This window comes from Helicoverpa armigera, chromosome 10, assembly GCF_030705265.1.
Source record: "Helicoverpa armigera isolate CAAS_96S chromosome 10, ASM3070526v1, whole genome shotgun sequence".
Lineage (NCBI taxonomy): Eukaryota > Metazoa > Arthropoda > Insecta > Lepidoptera > Noctuidae > Helicoverpa > Helicoverpa armigera.
Genome location: NC_087129.1, coordinates 7,928,346 through 7,949,082, shown reverse-complemented (window position 1 = coordinate 7,949,082; position 20,737 = coordinate 7,928,346). Strand labels below are relative to the sequence as shown.

The 20,737-nt window shown below is 40.2% G+C and overlaps 4 protein-coding genes across 4 annotated transcripts; 1 reads left to right on the top strand and 3 right to left on the bottom strand.

Annotated features, from left to right (window-relative positions):
• Positions 1 to 151: 151 nt before the first annotated feature.
• LOC110372357 (spondin-1) lies at positions 152 to 9,232 on the bottom strand. The gene is made up of 16 exons (XM_064036674.1): positions 9,114 to 9,232; positions 8,113 to 8,279; positions 7,542 to 7,780; positions 7,017 to 7,226; positions 6,407 to 6,613; positions 6,001 to 6,267; positions 5,751 to 5,916; positions 5,256 to 5,535; positions 4,839 to 5,051; positions 4,635 to 4,680; positions 4,011 to 4,196; positions 3,004 to 3,154; positions 2,522 to 2,710; positions 2,111 to 2,215; positions 1,384 to 1,481; positions 152 to 639 (listed from the first exon to the last, which is right to left on the bottom strand). The coding sequence occupies exons 1-16, from the start codon at positions 9,122 to 9,124 to the stop codon at positions 523 to 525; spliced, it is 2,652 nt and encodes an 883-aa protein (XP_063892744.1). The 5' UTR covers positions 9,125 to 9,232; the 3' UTR covers positions 152 to 522.
• Positions 9,233 to 9,625: 393 nt separating this feature from the next.
• LOC110372385 (synembryn-A) lies at positions 9,626 to 13,913 on the bottom strand. Its single transcript, XM_021329026.3, has 8 exons — positions 13,579 to 13,913; positions 13,357 to 13,496; positions 12,798 to 13,275; positions 12,377 to 12,582; positions 12,138 to 12,276; positions 11,809 to 12,052; positions 11,353 to 11,567; positions 9,626 to 10,973 (listed from the first exon to the last, which is right to left on the bottom strand). Exons 1-8 carry the CDS (start codon positions 13,660 to 13,662, stop codon positions 10,818 to 10,820), a joined length of 1,662 nt encoding a protein of 553 aa, XP_021184701.3. The 5' UTR covers positions 13,663 to 13,913; the 3' UTR covers positions 9,626 to 10,817.
• A 272-nt stretch (positions 13,914 to 14,185) lies between these two features.
• Positions 14,186 to 17,407, top strand: LOC110372386 (NADH dehydrogenase [ubiquinone] 1 alpha subcomplex subunit 9, mitochondrial). Its single transcript, XM_021329027.3, has 7 exons — positions 14,186 to 14,369; positions 14,561 to 14,757; positions 14,896 to 15,119; positions 15,401 to 15,604; positions 15,787 to 15,948; positions 16,336 to 16,525; positions 17,130 to 17,407. The coding sequence occupies exons 1-7, from the start codon at positions 14,324 to 14,326 to the stop codon at positions 17,304 to 17,306; spliced, it is 1,200 nt and encodes a 399-aa protein (XP_021184702.2). The 5' UTR covers positions 14,186 to 14,323; the 3' UTR covers positions 17,307 to 17,407.
• Positions 17,408 to 18,438: 1,031 nt separating this feature from the next.
• Rps10b (Ribosomal protein S10b) lies at positions 18,439 to 19,697 on the bottom strand. The gene is made up of 4 exons (XM_064036576.1): positions 19,566 to 19,697; positions 19,170 to 19,382; positions 18,730 to 18,970; positions 18,439 to 18,501 (listed from the first exon to the last, which is right to left on the bottom strand). The coding sequence occupies exons 2-4, from the start codon at positions 19,367 to 19,369 to the stop codon at positions 18,466 to 18,468; spliced, it is 477 nt and encodes a 158-aa protein (XP_063892646.1). The 5' UTR covers positions 19,370 to 19,382; positions 19,566 to 19,697; the 3' UTR covers positions 18,439 to 18,465.
• Between the last annotated feature and the right edge of the window lie 1,040 nt (positions 19,698 to 20,737).

The window sequence follows — 20,737 nt, the reverse complement described above, 5'->3', positions numbered from 1 at the left end:
ACTAACGCAACTAGGACTTATGGAGAGCTAATTCACCTCTTCAAGGCTCGCTGCCTACTTTTTTCGGTATCTGACTAAAAACCTCTTTAGACAAATCAAATGTGATTGGGCCTTTGGGCCGCATTCTTTGAGATACAAAATGAAACAACACTTTACAACAACAAGACCTTTATTTTACTGAATTTTATAATGAATAGGAGATTCTATTTGATCAGAATTGACAACTATTTCATAGAACTGACTAAAGTTACATTATGGATTATTTCAAGAGTTATTAAATATTGAGCTACTATTGAATTCATTAAGTATAGTCTACTATTGTAGGGGCCACAGAGTCACGACGAAATTCTCCGAAAACTCCCGAAAACATCCGACAACACCCGAGATATATCGTGTCTCCGTCTGTTTTTTCGACCTCGCCTGTTCTACCGTGCTTAACACCTTTTCAAGTCTCGCACAATACCTTTTGAATTCAGACTTCTCGCGTGAGTCTGCAGCCGTTATTAAACTGGTTAAGTATATTTAATCGTCGTCGTAATTAAGTTGCTCGGCGGCCGCCGAATTGTTGGCCGATTTGCGGCAATGGGCCGGCCGACACGACCGACTTTTCATTAGACGACGACAGCCTCTTCCAGGACGCTGTGGAACAAAAAAGGTACATAAAAACTAGTACTGAAACAACACAAAGTTGGTTCATAAATTCGAATAAGAAGTTACGCGTACCTTCAGGCTAACAAACCAAATCTCGTCATTATTTCGCGCATAAGTTATACGGTACCTTATAATTTATGGTTGCGTCTTGGCGTCATATAAAAAAGTATCACAGTTTTTGACTTTTTTTATTTGTAGAATGGGTCAACTCTTGACCTCGATCTCGCTTGATGGAAAGCGGCAGATGAGGTCTACAAAATAGTAAACTCACTTCCCACAAATTAGTTTTTTTTAATCCGATATTTTTTTCGCCGTAATGGTTGAGTATTTTCAAATTGAATCAGTTGAAAGTAATTAAAAACTAGAGAAATTTACCGCCTAATAGGAAATAATCGATAGCAAAATAATCGTTATACGCTTATCGCAACTGTAAAATAGCGATAAGCTTGAAAATAAATAATGTTAACATTAACAAATATGCAGATTAAGCGTTGTATAGGAAATCTAAACATTGAACATTGCTTCATTCACATAAAATGAAAAGAAACCACCTTTGACCTTGCATATGTTTTAAGTTTTAAGCACACATGTGATCGATGGGCACTTTTCACTTTCATCTCGCTACCAATTTTCTCTTTGGGAATTAATGCAAGGGTCAAAGTCTATTTTGTCTAGGTTACATCAAGAACATTCATAAGAAAGATGGGGGAATAGGACAGAAGTGTAACTTACCACAACCAGCCTATAATTAAGTTTGATAGCGAAGTCGCAATCCCCGATGCATTCGCTCCACCCCAACCAAGGCCCCGTCTCGCAGCTTACCGCCTCTACTGCTCACCAACAACATATATTTGCTAAACAACTACGTACATCAAGTGTCAAGATCATATAAAGAAACGAAGCACAAAACGGTTCAGCCTGTCAAAGGAATGTCAAATCTGTTGCCGATGAAATAAGGTCGAAAATAAGGTCCTTCATGATGAAATGCTGCGCTTTTTGAGCTCTCTTTGAGCAAATAAGGTGGAGAACAAAATATAAAGGTAAATGCATCCCATCAAGCTAAAGTTAAAATATTTTCTGACACTCAATGAAGCTAACGACTGCAAGACATTCAAAGCAACGTGCAGTCCATTTTTTAACAATAATTTACAGTAAACATTCAATTAGGGTAGGGGTTTCTAAGTTTGGAATAAAAACATGAACTCCAGAAGAAAAATTTTGAAACATTCAAGATTTTCCTGCAGCTCACAGGTTTCCGACTTTCGTCGCAAGAACAAGTTTGAAAACAAAAAAATATCATTCGACTTGCCCAAGACTCAAATTCATTAAAAAACATGACACATAGTTGCAGTTTACTTCGATAAATCAATCGCAAAGCAAAATAAGAACGTAGAACATAAGATTTGAATGATATGCAATGCACAAGACGACATAAAGTATGAAGTGAACAATTACTTGCCATATAGCGGTGGGCCATCATTCTGGATAACCTCGTTATCCTCATGGGGTGGAGTCGGCTTCAACTTCTTCATTGCAGCAGTGGCTTCGTTGGCGACTGTGGTAGCTAAGAACGACATTAATTTACAAACACACAAATAAGGTATTTGATGGAAGTACAGTTCTATTGCTATTCCCGTTCACTGCTGAACATGGCGTCCAAACATTGCCCACCAAAAATATGCTACAAATGGTTACTTAAAGTGAATGTAGGTGCCACTAACTTGTCCTCAAAATTTTAAATACTACAAACGAATAAACCTTTCATAAACAAACAAACCTTGTAAGATTTCTCAATATTCTAATCCATACTCGATATATTAAGAACTGAAGATCGAGCAAATATAATTCCAAAGACTATGAGTATACGGACCATTTTCCTCTGTAGTGTTGATCCTGGTCATGCAAGCTCTCAGACAGTGGTCTCGGGTGCGGAAATTGTTCCCGTTGCCACCGCAGCCGCTGAAGCCGAAAGGCTCGCATGTGCTCTTGGCCCACTCGTAGAACCAGCGCTCTTCGTAGCCGCGGCAGTGGCCCACTGACATGGGTAGCTTGCATACTTCTGGTGACGTAAGAAAGGACATATCGTAGCTCAGAACTTGAGAAAATAAAGACTTTTATGGCAGAGGATTTGCTTATTCATACCACCGACTGCTTTTGGGGATACGGGATGAGTATGTTTTAAAAAAATCTGGACCACCTAAAATCATAATCATAAGGAGCAACGAGAACTGTATGATTTTAAAGAATACTTCCCAACAAAACCTCCAGAGAGTTATGGACCTCAAAAAATTGTACGTAGTTCATAAACTCTGGGAACAGGCATCACGATTCCAACCAAACTACATCACTTACCTAGCGGGGTGGTGTTATTGAAGCAACTGATATCGTCTCCGTCGCAGAGCGCCTCCTGCTGTGTCAGAGTAAACTGGCAGCGCTCGATGTACTCCTGGACTTCGTTCTCTATCTCCGGGTCCTCCGCCGTTGAGTTTTCTTGGATATATGGCTACAATGCATATGAAATAGTATAGTCCCTCCACCTAAAGGTTGACTGGTAGAGAACGCCTAAGGCGTTAAGTCCGCCTTTGTACATTGTTTTTTTTTTTTTGTAAAATGTGTGCAAAAAGTATAATAAATAAAAAATTTAATAAAAAAAAAATTGTCTTTACAGTATATTTAATCTGAATATTCAAAGTCATATAATTATTTACATTCAATAATGTAACAGAGATGTTGAAGAAGCTTAAAGCTAGGAACAAATGACATCAACCCCGTGTTGCATGGTACATATCTAACTGATGGATTTTTGATGTAAGTGGTGCTGATAAAGCCCTGGTTGATTAGTGAGACCAAGTGATGTCATTGTATGTATTATTCGTCACCGACCACGGCGACCAGTTGCCCCACGCCGTCACCGCGCACGAGCCGCGAATCGAGTCCTAACAACTACACACTACCCTACTCACAAGAGCCTGCAACTCCATGAACCGCTGGCTCCACTGGGCGAACAGGCGCCGGGTCATGGCCTGCTGGCGCGCGGCGCCGCGCAGCACGTAGAGGCGCGTCGAGTCCTAACAACTACACACTACCCTACTCACAAGAGCCTGCAACTCCATGAACCGCTGGCTCCACTGGGCGAACAGGCGCCGGGTCATGGCCTGCTGGCGCGCGGCGCCGCGCAGCACGTAGAGGCGCGTCGAGTCCTAACAACTACACACTACCCTACTCACAAGAGCCTGCAACTCCATGAACCGCTGGCTCCACTGGGCGAACAGGCGCCGGGTCATGGCCTGCTGGCGCGCGGCGCCGCGCAGCACGTAGAGGCGCGTCGAGTCCTAACAACTACACACTACCCTACTCACAAGAGCCTGCAACTCCATGAACCGCTGGCTCCACTGGGCGAACAGGCGCCGGGTCATGGCCTGCTGGCGCGCGGCGCCGCGCAGCACGTAGAGGCGCGTGCGGAGGCGGCGGCCGCGCCCGCAGCGCGCCGAGCACGGCGACCAGTTGCCCCACGCCGTCACCGCGCATGACCCGCGAGTCGAGTCCTAACAAAACACATTCATATCCACCGAGGGATCCTAGTGTCCCAATTTGACATAGAAGTAATTACGATTTGATGTTGTTTCCGTATATTGTACAATATCACAGCCATCATCTACCTAGCCTTTTCCCAAAAGTACAGCCGAGACCCACCAATTTATCGTGCCTATGATGGTCACATATCCACGGATCCACCGCGCCAAGGGGCAAGCGGTGCTTTACCTTATGATTGAATGATCCGCGTGGACTTAACGAGTTCTTTTGCTATATCGCAGCCAACTGGTTAAAATGGGTTACTAATTGGTTGCCTGTTGACTGCGAGATCTACATAATAAATAGGAGCGTCTGATTTTATATAGAAGCTAATTTCGAGACTACTAAATTGATTTATAGAGGAGATTATTGTCGAATGCTTCATACAAAATTTGTGTCAAAAAACATACCACAAAGAACCAGTCAAAGGCGCTTATATTTGATTTCGGGGGAGGCCTGAAACAAATAAAATTATAATAATAGAACAGCCATATTTAACCCATAATCTTTAAATATACACTCACTTATGTACTATTTTTCCTTATGGACAGCTCCCATGTACATAAGTGGGTACTCATGTACTAACTTTGTAAGATGATTAAAGAAAGTCTTACTTCTGACAAGGTCCCATCTCACAGGGCATGGCTTGGCTCAGAATGGTGCGTGCTCGGTACCCGATGTGACAGCGTTTGAAAGCCCGAGGGGCCACGTAGTTCCGCACCCGGGCTCGAACCCCGCACCCCTCACACGGAGACCACTCCGACCAGTTGGACACAGCACAGGGACCCGTTGATTCCGCCGGGTCAGGCTCGTATTCTGATGGGGCTCTGAAAGATGAACATATTCCCTTTATGGCCGGTTTTATCTGACAACCAGGCTTACCAACATCGAAGGGAACTGCAGTCCCTCAATATTAAATTAAACGGTATACGTTTAGAATGGAAACCAAACATACTTAGAAGTTGGATGATGGTAATAAATAACAATCTAAGATGGCGTAATAAGGTTGTATTTCAGATAATTATGTATACCTGCAGTGCATCCTAGGTCCATGACAGCGGCGATAATCAGTAAGCGGCACCCTGCAAGCCTCAGCATGAGCCCGAGTGGGCCACATGTAGTGCCGTTGTCGCGTGGCACGGCCCGGACCGCATGACACACTGCAGGGCCCCCACGCGCCCCATGCGTGCACAGCGCAGGCCCCGCCCGGAGGTGCTACGCTGTGGGGCCCGTGGGCCCCGTGCGCTCCATGGGCTCCATGTGCACCGTGCACACCATGCTTGTCTTCCGGTGAACGCTCTTGTTCCCCTTCTAGATCCGTTTTAATCAAGAAGTTTTTGTAAATAAATCAAATCATTTACTTCAAATCATAATCACACTTTTACATGAGCTTGAGCATGAGATAACTTAAATTCACATAACTTATCTAAGGCCTGAACTAGGTAGTCCTTTTCAGGCAAAAAAACACAATAAATGTCAACAATCAAGAAACAATTTTTAAGGCATTAGGTACTAGGCCACATTACCAGTTCCATCACAGCTCTTTTCGTAGAGCCGCAGTCGAGTCAGCTTCAGTCTCGCGAAGGGCCTCATTTCACCAGTAGTGCTGTAAAAGGGTGAACGCGCGTCACGCGGCCAATCAGGTCGTAAAGCCCGAACTGGCGCCGCTGGGATCGTGGGGTTTCGATGAGACTGGATTGCAATAAAAATGAATTTATAAAGTCATAGGACCCAAAATCCAAAGAAGAGGGAGACTGTTACTGCCTTATAACTTACCGTATAACTAACTCCATTATCAGTTCCCGCGTCATAAGGATACAAAGGTATAGTAGCAGACTTGCTCCAGGTGCAGTTTGCATTGCACAGCTCCAAAGCCGACACGCCAACTATCCAGTCAGGAGATGGCGCAAGCTTAGCAGCAAGGGACATCAAATGATGCTTCGCGTCTACTCGGAATACGGCAAATGTGTTCGGTATACCAGCCCCACCCACTTGTTGCCACGAGATGCCGCGCGCTTTTATTATTGTTCTTATGTGATCGCTCTGGAATTAAATATCTAGGTTAACAGCCTCTCGTTTCCTATTTATAATCTTTCAGCAAAAACGCAGCCATTCAACTTTGCAAGAATCCACAAGGAAGCTATCCCTCCGCACTTTTAGATAGGCACAAACAAACTATTACCTCGGCTTTCAGTTCTTTCTCCAAAGCGACAGTGGTACCATCGTCAGCCAGTCTCCTGACGCCAGGACTGGCCACTCGTCCCTCCTGCCACACTCGGAACTGGGCTGTGTGCGAAGCCCCGATCACATCGCCGAAGTGAGCGTGAGCGTTCTCTGGCGGGAACTCACGAGGATGCGTGTTACGAGACCAGAGACATTCGAAAGTTACCTGTTAAGTGTTAAGAGTTAAGAAGGTAACCTATATTAGGCCACGTTGGCATTGGCCATCATTCCCGTATAGTTTACCATAGGTATACCTTAATCTTTTTATAACTGTAGCCTGATTTTTCTGACTTTAGTTAATAAATATCGACTTGTAACATCTTTAATCATCACCTTGTGCCGATTGCCGATGTTCTACATTATTAAAGGTATTAACAATAAAGCTTGTCCAGGGTCACAACGATATACTTAGTACTTACTACCTACTCCTACTACCTACTTACTAGCTGACTCTTTTTTTTCATGTAACTTGGAAAAGACTCTCAAAATTACCTACATTTTGATACATATACCTAATCAGTATTTAATTTTCATCACACATAAATTACCATACTTTTTGTTCCTCTTACCTCATACTTAGCCTCGTCGCATGCACAGCAGGGCTCCAAAATGGGCGGTAGCTTGGCTGAGTAATGTGGCGCAACGGGCGCGGCGCACAGTTCCCGAGCCAGCACGGACCAGCCGCCCGCGCCGCCCGGGTGTGGCCCGGCGCGAGCGCACACCCGCACGCACATACTAGCCCCCGCGTTGTTCACGCCCGTTGGTGCATTCCATATCACCTGTATAAGGCAATCTGATGATCACCAGTTGGGACATGATCAACAATAGGTACATGCTAGGGAAAGTTATCATTTATTTTTACAGGTGGCATCAGGATCGACCCTAATTTGATTGTTCGAAATAATTACAGAAATCACCAAGATCTAAAAACAAATTCGGTAGGTAAAAGATCAGCACTTTATAAATCCAGCCCCGGGACCAGATGTTCACTCTTCATCTCCAGGAAAGATGAATCAAGTATGACCTTGTAGACTCATCCACTGACAGATTTTCTATTATAAAGCATTTTAAATTTATTCTACTCTAGAACTAACCTGAACTTCAGTCTTGGGATGCGCAGTAGCATTATCGACGGCTAGTGGACAAACTTCATGTATCTTCGCCTGAGCATCATACGCTTGGAACGTACCCAGCGTCAGGTTGGACGCTTCGGTCACATTCTGTGGAGTGGAACCCTTCTCCGTCTTCGGTTGGTCTGGTTTTACCTCGACCCATATCGTGAAGCCTATGAAAGGTGTGGGGCCTTGTCCACTGTCCACACCCTGGAGCGACACTATAGAGTAGACAAAATATTTTCATTTTAATTCTATTTAGAAAATGGGTCTACATATGAGGGTAGGATCATCCATGCGATATGGCTGTTTCACATACATCATACATTCCCTACGATAGATTCAGGTCTTCATGAGGGAATATATAGGGAGGGTACACAAGGGAGTACATGAGGAGAGTACATAAAGAAGTCTTAAGCGAGTAAATAGGGGTAGTAGTAGTAGGTGGTATGCAAGGGAGTAGGTAGGATATCGGCTGAGTACGTACATAAGGGAGTACCTAAAACAAGAAATCAGTGTGTAAACAAGTAAATAGAGTACTAATAACAAATACCTGTGTACAGTTCTCCAGGTAGAAAGAGATCAGGTTCGCCAGACACGCTGATGCTGTAGTGGTCGTCGGCCGGCGGTGCATGTGCCGGCGCCCGCTCACATGGCGGCGCCGCTGTCGTCGCGGCCGCGGCACATCCACATGATATGAACGACAGCGTAGCCAGAAGACTAGCATGGACAAACATATGGTACATTCTCGAAAAAATACTTAGTACCTAAGTCAGTTAGAAAAGTTTCATTTTGAACAAATTATTTTATTGCATAGAAGCCTGATTCATAAATTCTGGATATGGATTCAATAAAAATGTGCCCTGAATCGTAAATTGAAACATCACAAAGGCAAAACATCTCTGACAAAAAAGTGCATGAATCACTGGTCTTTCTGGTGAATTTTCATAATCAAGAATCTCCCCATTTTTTTATCGGTTAAGTAGACTTCCCGCCTTTCGGGAACGATTCAAGTTTTAAGTTTAGACAACTGGATGATTAAAGCAACAGGGTAAGAAATTCGGGAACAAACGCAAGGTACATAAAAAACTTAGGAAATATTCTCTTAAAAAGAAATAAAATATAGAAAACATGAAAATTTTAATAATAGTATCTTTTTATATTTATTTATTTTATTTATATTTATTTATTAAGTAAAAAAAAAAACTATTAAAATTATTTTCTAATATTCTAAACTTTTAATCCTTTTGGTAATTTGTGAATAATGTATTGTAACTCCCTAAAAACAAATTATAAAACCAAAAAGAACGAATTCACGCTGATGCACCTATACTAGACAAAAGTGCAACAGATCGATTCCCCAATTGAACATTCAGACAGAACATCCGCGGAAAATGTATAACATTATGGACTTTTTGTCATAACTAAACAAAGGGAGGTCAATATCCTCTCTCCAGACGCACTTTCAATTTCTAAAAGATCATTTGAAAACGTTAAACTGTGTATTGTTTTAATTAGATGTGTTATAATTTGAATATAATGAATGATACCTACATTAATTTCATTTTGCGCGATTTCGTTGAGCGCTGTCGGTCGGAGCGCGACAGACGCCCGCCCTATCTTCCCGCCCTGCGAGAGGCGACTGGATTGCCGCCGGGACTGAACTACACGGACATACGACCTTTCGCTCTTACTCTTCCCAGTCGCTATAGGTGAGCTTGCTTACCCATTAATTGCTTGTAATTGATTTTCAACGCGCGCTGTCCGGCGCGGATGCGCTCGTGCTCCCTCGGCTATTGTGCAAGCCATCAATCAATGCTGCACTGCCGACATTTGTATCAACTTCTTGTAGTACATATAGCGCTATATATAGGCGGGACTGAAAATGCGTACATATCGCCATTATGTAGGGATGAAAATATGAATCCCTTTAAAATATTGTTTTGTTTCCTATATTTTGTTTTTTGAAAGAATGAAGTGTAACAATAACGTTACAAGGGAAAGATAAGTAGTCACTGAAACAGAAATAGGTGTTCAACTATAAATTCAAACAAGATAATAATTAAGTTTCTAAATATAATTTATTTCATTAATAAATAAATGAATATCAAATATTAAAATCTTAGATTAAAATATTATATAAACACAATATTTCTAATACATTGGTGATAAGAAAATTCTTAGGTACTCTACATGGTTACTGATTCAATACCTACAAGTACTGAGATCGTAAAATTATCTAGTTCTCAAATTTCATGACAAATAAAGCTACTTGGATATAACTTTTTAGAACATTTTCATCGATGTTAGGTATACATATTAGAAATCAAGTGATTACTTAGTTTATTTTATTATACCTAATAAACTACATAGCACTAAGACTACAATGAAGGAATACTTTGATCATTCAGATTATTAATAATGAAATACATAATAATTACTACTAATGGCACAAAATATATGACATTATGACTTAGGCCACTACAGGTCCCTATGTCAGCTAGTCACAACAAACTTTCAATAGGATACTATTCAACTTTTCACTACTTAGAAATAGAATCTGATAGTAAAAAAATACATTATTTTACTTAATAATATTAAAATGGCCCTTGGTATTAAAAAAATCTTGAAAAATAACAAATAAATAAACTAAATATCACACAAGATTTTCATTTTAAAACGTGGAACGTTTGCAGTTGTTATAACTGTTATAAGTTCCTTACCTAAAGCTGATAATAGTATGTAAAAAAAAAAACTCTTAATACCATTTTCCTATTCATATAAAGCTAAATCGATATTTTATACCTTCTGTACCCCACGTAAACAAGATCCGGCTTTCATTTGTTTTTAAGAAACAAGTAAACATCATACCAAAATGTATGTTAATTCAATAAGTTTACTAATTACTCCATAAAACTCTTTAATCTACCCACTATTGAATTTAAATTGAGGATTAAAATACTAAATACTAACTAGAAGAAACTCTCTTACTGAAAAATCTCTAGATATCCCGAAAGCCTAATTTAATAGCAAAATTTTTTTGGAAGTCATTTGAACCCATTTGTTCTCGACAGCAGCACAAGATTTTATTAATCAAGTGGTCTTACATTAATACATGTCTGACGTCCAGGAAGAAAACGATTTTTCATGATCGCATCGTTTTGATACTCCTTCGTAAAACTTATACCATTCAAACAGTGAGCATCAGAGTTGTGATATGGTACGGCGTGTTAGAATCCTCAAGACCATCGCACTCGCTTAGGACTGCGGTCTATTGGGCGGGTGTTCCCTGAGCTCAAGCACGTGTTCGACGGCTTGCGGGCGACCATCCGGGCCTATACGCGCAGGCTTCATCACGCCATCCGACACCATCTTGTCGAATAAATTCACCAATTTCATCGCCTCATATTCTTTCTGAAAAAGTGAATATGCGAATTAGTATTTAAACCTGTAACGAAATAGTGAAACGTATCATGAGTCTAATTGGATTTGTACTAAGTACCTACAAGGCAGCATTGACAAGACTTTATCGTAATTGTCCTATTTCAGGGGCAACTGTATGCGTAAATAAATTAGGTATGAGAGGTATTAGGAATGATTCATGTAGTTTCCTTATGATCCTTGTACATATGCATATTGCGAAGCAACTTTGGTTTGTTAAACTATAATGGTAAAATAACTGTATCTAAGTACGATTCAGAACATATCAACACGTCATGTTATGAGGGATAATTGTAGAATAATGTAAGTAATAGACATGAACAATTTCAGAGTCCAAAATGTCTGTGCGTACCTGTTCATCAGACATTCCCTCGAAGGGATTGATGCGGGGTGGTCGCGTGCAGCCGACGACCGGGTCGATGTGGGGCTGAGCTTCCAGATACTCCTCAGTATCCGAGTCATCACTGCTGGAGGAGTAGTCACCGCTGCGCCCACCGCTGAGCAGACCCTTCTGAGCCAAGTGGCCCGCGGCGTTGCCGAAACCGGTGTATTTCACCATGCGACCCACTGAAAAAGTCACAGTTCTAAACATACTATAAAAGGATTCCCAGGCCATGTGAAATTGGGTCATACCAAATTGGCGAAAATAAATTAGAAGGCTTTAGAATGTAGCACTGAAAAAATATATAACAATCACTTTAAGAAGCTTTGTTTATTCCAACTTTGACCTCATTCAAATTGCAAAAAAGTGTAAATACTTTAATCAATAGGTTGGTAATCCAACAATTTAATTCATGAATCCACTTACCCTTTTCCTTGCACAAGATAAACAGAAACTCTGCCACCAAGTCTCTAACAGAAGTGACTGGTGTTGTCAGCAGCCTGCAAAGCTGGTTCCTCAGCGTATTGCCCTTCTCGGGCGGGCGGGACACGTCACGCAATGGCGGCAACACCACTTGACGGAGATATTTCCTCTGGGAACGACAACCGCGGGAACTCTTGTTCAACACCGTCAGGATTGGGGACAGATTCTCATACTGATTCTTTGTACTCTGAAAAAAAATAAGAATTATAGACATTTACAATGATGAATCTTGGTGAGCATTGCTTCAACTAAAGAATATAATGAAAACTCACTGTAGTAATGGTCAGTCTGTATTGCAACAAAAGTATAAGAGCCTGTAAAGCATCCATGTTCCTGCTATCAAATTCATATTGTGCCTTTTCACCTGGGGTCAGCTCTGGTGTCAAGAAGGGGTAAAACATTGGTGGGACACTGAAAGAGATGATAAATACATTTTTATTTAAATGATTACTTCATTTATTAGATTACTACCAATAAAAAGTGTTGAAAAGATCTGCAAAAAAGTATATACCTTGTCAGCAAATTAGCGATATTACTGCGCAGTTCCATTAACTTTTCCTCGCTAGAAGTATGAGCATACAGCAGGGCAGTCATAACCGGCATCAACTTCAAGTACATGGCCTCCTCCTCCTCATCAGCAGGCTCTTCAGAGCCGGACTGCAGGATCAAGTTAAACTGGGTCTTGAGGATCTCACAGATGATAGCTTGCTGATTGTCCTGAATAACAATGTAATTAATGTTTTGTTCAGCAGACAATTTTGAGAGAAAACTATTTATAATATTCCTTATTTTAAATAATATAGCTTGAAGTTGTTACTCTACTGAAAAACACATTCAAAAAAGTCACATCATGATGTGCTACAATGTGGATTGTTTTAGCCAAGTTAAAGGGAAAAAGCTAAGTCAATTATATTTGACTTAGTATTTGTTACCTGTAGAAAGCAGTGGTGGGCTCCTTCAACCAAGCCACTGCTGCTAGAAGCCTGGTCCTCAGCCTTGCTGGAAGCTTCAGTCAATATGTCATCTAGACAATTTATCAAATACTCCATACCATGTAGTTCATCCTTGATTTTAGTTTTTATGTCATGTCTCAAAGCAGTCAAAATGAAAAGCAACTTCAAATCAAACAGCATGATTTCCTCCTTGAAGGGTATATCTTTGTAGATTCTAAGCCTGGCTACCAAGCCCTGGGCTATGGAAGTATGGGCACATAGGGCTCTAGCCACTTCACTGTTGTATGTCAAATTACAAAGACATTTGAGCGCCTCAACCGCCACATCCTTCTCTATCAGATCCAGGGGCACCATAGACTCTTCATCAAGTGCTTCAAAGTTATACAGCCCAGCTCTTTCTATGAGTGTTGTTATCCATCTTTCACAAATCAAATTTTCAAGATCTGACTTGTCACGGCTGTAATGTTAACAAATTATTAATACAAATTGATATACCGTTAAATAGCTCTACAATTTCAGTATGTGGATAATCACAAACCTGAGCACCCTAATAGTGGCTAAACAGAGTGCGTGAACTGGTGCAGACGACTTATCTTGTAAACGTTGGAATAGAGCTGTCCACAACAAAGCTCTCTGATTCTTTTCGGCCAAACTTGGAAAATTGAAAGCATTTTCATTCTGAAAAATGAAAAGAGGTAAATACGTCGAGTTTATTAATTAAGTCGGTCCTTTGATTCTAATCTAATTATGCAACCCATACATTTTTCAGAAAATGTTGTAAAATTTGGCGCACGTCTTCTACTTTATCATTGGCACTGAGGATTTCAATTTCACGTTCTTCCATTGTTGGAGTATCTTCTCTCGTCTTCTTCTGCTATGCACTTTTACCTCATAAACTATGTATTTGTCCTTACGGTCAAAGGTACGAATAAATGTAATAATCAGAGAAACATACAAGCGTCAACTCTTGAAGAGGAAGTAATTAATTATTCAAATAAACACTTCACAAAACCCAAAAAATACTTTCGAGTCAATGAAAGGATTATCTTTAGCAAACATGAATGACAGAATTGACAGGACAGCTCAAACAGAATGACAATAGACATTGACTAATTCGTTGACAGCCCATTGAGAGACATCTAAACTAAATGAAATCGTTTTCCATTTACTCTAGCCGGTACACGCACATGGCAATGTGTAAGCGCCGTGTTAGCCAAAAAACGTCCACGGCTGGACAAAAGCTTCCCCAAGAATTGCCACTTTGCGATTTTGTAGATCGTCCGTCGATCTAGTGCGGGTGTGTTAGCAGTAAATAGACTGGCTGGTCTATGATGTCAGCCAATGTCATTTACATCTGCGACAGCGACAGCTGTGAAGCAAGTGTCAACTTATAGAATTTGACGTTTATCTGCGACTGATTGAATTTGTGATTTTGATTCTTTTCTTTCCCTTGATGGGAATCGAATACTTATATTTATAAAAAGCACTGTATTATTGGCCTGAAAATGGCAGCTGCTGCTCTAACAGGTCATTTCGTCACGAAAATCAAGCGTAAGTTTCGATGAGCATCATGGAACAGTTTCCATTTGCTGAATTTACTCTTACATAATGTGGTTAAAAGCTCGTAGAAGTGTTAGTTACATTTGAAAATTACATGTCGTTGTAAAACTACATGAATTATAATAATGCGCAGATAAGATAGAAGGTGACACTGATTTGAACTTCTGTATCACGAATTTCAGCTAGCACTGGATCTCTGGGCGTTGTTTACATCAAGTCGGCCGCATACAGCTCGGATGGCAGTAAGCCGAATGTGGCCGCTTACAAGAGAGGTACTGGCGGCCGTGCCAGCTTCAATGGGATTGTAGCAACTGTGTTTGGTTGCACTGGATTTGTGGGGCGTTATGTGATCAACAAGCTGGGCAAGTGTGGAACACAGGTAAGATGTTTAATGTTTGTTATGACATTTCATAAATTATTTATGTTTAGTTCAATCAATGTTTTAACTAAGTGTAACTTTGCTTTTAAATATTTTTTCCCTTTTTTTTAAATTTATGAAGGCAAAACTACATTTCAGCTGATCCTGCCCTACAGGGGTGACTACTATGATGCTCAGAGATTGAAGGTAGCTGGGGACTTGGGACAGGTTCTCTTCACTCCATTTGATCTCCGCGATGAGGAGTCCATTGCTAAGGCAGTGCAGTACTCCAATGTTGTCATCAACTTAGTGGGACGGGACTATGAAACTAAGAACTTCAAGTACAAGGATGTTCATGTGGATGGCCCTAGACGTCTTGCAAGGTAAGAATAATTTATGTGTTACTTTGTTTCGTCAAATATTAGATTGCATTTATATTACCTTACCTGCAGTAGATTAATAGTTGAATGAGTATAAATTTACTATCATTAAAATTAATCACTCCATAATTTAGCACTTATTTTTAAACAACAACTATTTACACAATGAGCACATAAAACTTAAATATTATACACATCAATGTATCTCTTGATAACCTATTTTTTTAAGTCATTGGTTGACAAGTCATTTTATTTTATAGAAACTTGTGTTTATTATTCCACAGAATTTCCCGAGAGATGGGAGTAGACAGATTCATCCATGTATCTTACTTGAATGCATCCCCTAACCCTAAACCGCTGGTGCTGATGAAACCATCCAAGTACAAGATCAGCAAGTACTGGGGAGAGTGTGCCGTACGAGAAGAGTTCCCGACAGCAACCATAATACGTGCCTCAGACATCTACGGTTCTGAAGATAGGTTCTTGAGGTAAGGATTATTTTTATGAAATATTTGAAAGAAATCATGCTCATTTTTTTTACTCCATTGCTTTAAATTTATAAATTAAGTGAATAAATTGTACCCACGGTTAAGGAAAATTGAAAAGTGTCACTTAAATTATTTATTTACACATATTTATAAATCATCATCATTTATTAATTTGATTACAGATCTTTTGCGTCGGTTGCGCGCATTAATGGAGAATATTTGCCTTTGTACAAGAATGGTCAGGAAACTATCAAGCAGCCTGTGTTTGTGTCTGATGTGGCACAAGGAATTGTGAATGCTATCCGTGATCCAGATACTAAATGCCAAGTATACCAGGCTATTGGGTAAGCTTTTTAGTACACCTTTAACCTTAGAACTTTATTTCAGTATTGCATTACTATTTTGTTTTGAAGCAATCAGGCATACTTATGGTGATCAGCTTCCATCGAGTTGAAAATCCTGTAGTGCATAATTGTGCAGCAACTTCAAACTCACACTATTCAATTGATTTGTGGTTGATTTTTATTCATTTCAAGAAAAAAATTACTCTGATCATCATCATCCTCTAGTTCATATCCCAATTTTATATATATGCTGCTTCCATACTCTCCTACCTGCCACCATCTTACAAGTAACATTCTTGCATTAAGAGTTTACTCCTATTATAACTTTCAAACAAACTTTCTTATAATATTATTTCTTGTTTATATAAAACCCAAATTTATTTACAGACCTAAAAGATACTTGCTGGCAGATTTGGTCGACTGGTTCTACGGCTTGATGCGTAAAGACGAAAACTGGGGCTACAAACGCTACGACATGAAATATGATCCTATTTTCTTCCCTTTGAAGGTTCTGTTTGTCAATCTGATTTCACCTGCCTACCCGTTGGGCGGTTTGCACTGGGAGGGACTCGAGAAGGTATTATTTTTCATATTTTCGACTGGGCATATTTTAGATGCATAAAATAACTGTCGCAGTAGGATTATATTCATCCGCCTTACGGCTAGCCCTTATCAAAAACAGATCTGTTTTGAAATGCGGCGGTTCGACGGTTCAGTTGGATCGAATGCAGCTGAATACAAAAGCGCCGGAATTTATTCGCATTTGTCATAAACAATAATGCTTGCACTGATCAATTCTCAATTTGTTACCGAATGAAATAAATAATTTAATACTTGAGTTCGAGTTCACCACCTTTGCATGTAATTTCTTGCAATGTACCGTCAGAAAGAAAAATGTTGAAAGGTTTAAATTAAAGAACTTAAATTGAATGCAAATTCAAAATAAAATGTCTTTTTTGTTTTACCTAAGTTATCATTCTTTAAGAAGCGTGATCTTATAATTTGCGGTAATAATGTTTTCTTTTAAAGTAATTTTTATGTCCTTGTTATATGTAATCCCATATAATTATATTTCGAATTAAAAGTTTATCTGATTACATTTGAATTATAAAATCTTTATTATGACAATGTATATTGAAAAAGAGAATTATACTAATAAGCTATATTTACTTGTTTTACAGGAAGCTACATCTGACGTAGTAGACGAAAGCCTCCCAACACTGGAAGACCTTGGCGTATGTTTGACGAGCATGGAAGAGCAGGTGCCTTGGGAACTGAGGCCATTCCGTGCTCACCAGTACTACATGGCTAAGCTAGGAGAGTTCCCAACACCACCAAACCCTAAAGTTCAATCCTAATTATTGACTTAATAAAATCATGTAAAATTATAATTTTTACCAACTGTGAATTTTACCTAGGGAACTGTGTAGAATATTTTGAATAAATTATTTTCTGTTTCTGTCGGGATTTTATTTGTAGACAAATCTCGCAATATTTATGGTCTCTGCACACAGCGGGCGCGGCGCGGCGGGACGGGACGGCGACGCGACACTATGTACTAGATCGTCGCGTCGAGCGGGACGGCTGTGTGGCGGCCTCCGTAATATCTAGTACATTACAACTGCTCAGTGTCGCGTCGCAGTCCCGTCCCGCCGCGCCGCGCCCGCTGTGTGCAGAGACCTTTAATGGCAGGCTGCAGCTAAATTACAGGAACATTTCCTAGTTGCCATGAATCCACCTATGGAATAGAGATACTAGCTTCTGATGTGGCATAATATATTTATGTAGTCAGTTGTCTCTCCAAGGATGTAGAGGCAACAAGACTTGATTTTATGATTTTTTTGGTTTTGTTATCACTCCTGCCTAAGGGTGCGTCCACATCTGGCGAATGCGCAGCACGCGAGCCGATCGCGAGCTGCGCGCGTGCATTTTTGTTCGTGCGCCGCTTCTGCGCCGCCCGCGTGCGAGCGGCGCGCGACGTCTGCCATCTTCGATAGTACTGAGCCAATATACGGAACTGTAAGGGCGAGAACTGATTGCGCGCAGATCGCGCGCCGCTCGCGCGCTCTATACGAGCCTTGCGTGAGTTGCGCTAAAGAGGCGCACCGAACTATTGCAGTGACTGCACGCGCGCAGCTCGCGGACAGCTCGCGATCGGCTCGCGTGCTGCGCATTCGCCAGATGTGGACACACCCTAAGGTGGCCGCTAGGAAGTGATTTTAAAATTTTTGAGCAGGCTTAAAAATTGATTATTGGTACTCAATAGATAAAGAAGTACTTTTTTCTCTATTGTCTGGTAATTTGCTGAAACAGCATAACTCATGAATGGCGAATTTTATATAGCCTTACATATTTGTTTTGTAGTTATTTATTACAAATTATCAAATCAAAGAAAATAAAGAACTATTTCAGTCATTCACGAGTTAAGGTATTAATAACACTAGTTTTTAGGATGAAAGGCTATTGTGAGATATAAATAAAACACATCAATTTAGAATGTTATTTTATTATACTTAATTAAGGTGCAGGCCTGCCACGTCCAAAACCTCCTCTCTGAAATAGAAAAAAAATGGACATGTTAATAAATACATTTATTCGCTTATATTTAAGAAATAGCAAGCCAAATTAATTGATGTTGATAGCAAGTATTCATAGTCTATTTGGAAACAGACATATTTACCATAGACATAATGTTTAAAACATTTACAATTTTTTTTGTGAACAATAGTTCACAATAAGTAAGCTAGCAAATAAGTAGGCTACTAATCATATCGAACTCACGAATTCAAGATCAGCTGAACCAGGGCCAACATCAGCCTTCTTGTCGTGGGCAGCTGGTGTGGTGGGAGCCCTGCGGTACGTGGAGCGGTCCTCGGCAGAGCGAGCGGGCGCGTCGGGGCGGCCCACGGCGCCGCGGCGGACTGTCTCGGCGCGCACAGAGCGCTTGAGGGTCGCGGGCACGATTTCAGGGGGCAGGTGCAAGAAGATCCTTAGGTACTCAATACCCTCGTTGGTAAGGTACCTAAAACATAGTTGTAAGTAAAATTTCAAGTAATTCTGCTATCATAAATCTAAAGAGGTGTGAAGAAAACATGTAGTCTAAAAAATCAACGATGTGTCTCTACTTCTTCAATAGAACAAATTGGAAACATTTTAAATGAGAGACCAGAATCAAATTGAATGTAAACAAATCTTGGTTAAGCTTAAACGCAAGTTCTTACCAGTAGAAATGCCTCCACGCAAACTGTTCCTTGACGTATCCTCTGGATTTCAGTGACTGCATAGCCTTAATAACTTGGAGGTTAGGAATCTTCTCCAGATCGGGATGTTTGGGCGCATGGTAGTCCTTCTTAGCTACCATGACACCCTCTTTAAAGAGGTATTCATAGATCGACACACGATTCTGTTTAGGCATCAACATCTTGAAGCACTACCTAAAACAAGACACAATATTAGCACTTAGGTTATCTTAATTTTGTTCCATCACTTTTCGCCAACTAAACAAAATAACGATGGCACATGGTCAACGAGTCACAGAGATTTTAAAATCTTGCTCTAAAACATTATTATTCTCTTAGATTACATAAATAAAATCAGATTTCTACATCTGTTAGTACCTTCCGCCTATTTTGACAAAAGAAAAGGAATCGTCCAGTTACGTTTGACAGTTGACATATCAGTAGTGTTCCAAATCCATGTTTTTGATCAAATCTAACTTTTAGCATTTAACTTAGGCGATAACCATAAATCGACTAAGTAAATTAAGAATAATATTTTTTTATAGATTTACTTGCTGATGCAACATTCAGGATAGTTTAAATATAAAACAATAGGATTCAATGGGGCAAACCAGTTTTGGTACGGAAATAGCAGATAGGTATTGTGAAAATGCCTAGAAGCTGTTACTTTCCTTGCCTCGAGATGATTTTTTTTTATTGTGGCTCAAAGTTATAAGGCGAATAAAGTTTGAACCTAATGGCGAATCCAGACTCTCGCGAGGCGCCTCCTAGAGGCTCTCGGCACGAGTCTTGTTGAACGGAGGCTGCAAGAGTTCTAGCCATCCACACTCTCCAATTTATTTAGTTGCTTGCTACGTCTAAATAAATAAATAATAAGCTGGCTGAGAGTTTAAACATTTCATCGATAATTGTAAAACCATATAATTATTAATTTGATTAAAATATATGATGTGTCAATGTCAAAATGTTATAAAATTTTGTATCAATACGAAATCATTCAGAAGAGGACTCTCAGAAGAAAATAAATTAGGTGAACCAAAGCAAATTATAATTAACTGAATTTGAAATAATTTTGGTCATGAATAATATGTTGATACGCGCCGCGTTGTCAAACATTAAAAAGAAAAATCTCCGCTACATGGCTACCAAAGTTGAAGATGTTTTGACCCATACAGGGCAAAAATGGGATTCCCATGACTACAGGATGGCGCGATTTATGAACTCTCCTAAAGTAGTTAATCCGAACTGGGCAGTCAAATTGGTAGCTGAAGTTCCCGCGAAACAAGTCACTGAGAGAATAGCTTGGTGTGACGGAGGTGTTGGCTCTGAGGGTCATCCAAGAGTTTACATAAATTTGGACAGGCCTGGTGACAATTACTGCAACTACTGTAGCCAGCGTTTTGTGAGAATAGAAAACCATTAATCGTAGTGCAACTATTATCCCGATATGCTTAGTAAACAATTAATAAACTTTTATTGGATCTTGGGTCTCATTTTTTCATTTGTCAAGGTTTGGGCCCGATGCCATTTTTGAGACATCTTTCCGTTTT

Excerpts from the sequence above, each read along its gene's own strand:
- LOC110372357 (XM_064036674.1), bottom strand. Across the intron at positions 7,227-7,541 it reads ATCCCAAGACTGAAGTTCAG|GTGATATGGAATGCACCAAC; the intron begins GTTAGTTCTAGA and ends TGCCTTATACAG. Across the intron at positions 1,482-2,110 it reads TGATGGCCCACCGCTATATG|TAGAGGCGGTAAGCTGCGAG; the intron begins GCAAGTAATTGT and ends GTTGGTGAGCAG.
- LOC110372385 (XM_021329026.3), bottom strand. The coding sequence starts at position 13,662 with ATGGAAGAACGTGAAATTGAAATCCTCAGTGCCAATGATAAAGTAGAA. Across the intron at positions 11,568-11,808 it reads TATCTTGTGCAAGGAAAAGG|TGGGTCGCATGGTGAAATAC; the intron begins GTAAGTGGATTC and ends TGACTTTTTCAG. Across the intron at positions 10,974-11,352 it reads AGGGAATGTCTGATGAACAG|AAAGAATATGAGGCGATGAA; the intron begins GTACGCACAGAC and ends TCACTTTTTCAG.
- LOC110372386 (XM_021329027.3), top strand. The coding sequence starts at position 14,324 with ATGGCAGCTGCTGCTCTAACAGGTCATTTCGTCACGAAAATCAAGC. Across the intron at positions 15,605-15,786 it reads TCTGAAGATAGGTTCTTGAG|ATCTTTTGCGTCGGTTGCGC; the intron begins GTAAGGATTATT and ends ATTTGATTACAG. Across the intron at positions 16,526-17,129 it reads ACTGGGAGGGACTCGAGAAG|GAAGCTACATCTGACGTAGT; the intron begins GTATTATTTTTC and ends CTTGTTTTACAG.
- Rps10b (XM_064036576.1), bottom strand. The coding sequence starts at position 19,369 with ATGTTGATGCCTAAACAGAATCGTGTGTCGATCTATGAATACCTCTTT. Across the intron at positions 18,971-19,169 it reads GCGTGGAGGCATTTCTACTG|GTACCTTACCAACGAGGGTA; the intron begins GTAAGAACTTGC and ends ACTATGTTTTAG. Across the intron at positions 18,502-18,729 it reads GTTCAGCTGATCTTGAATTC|AGAGGAGGTTTTGGACGTGG; the intron begins GTGAGTTCGATA and ends TTTCTATTTCAG.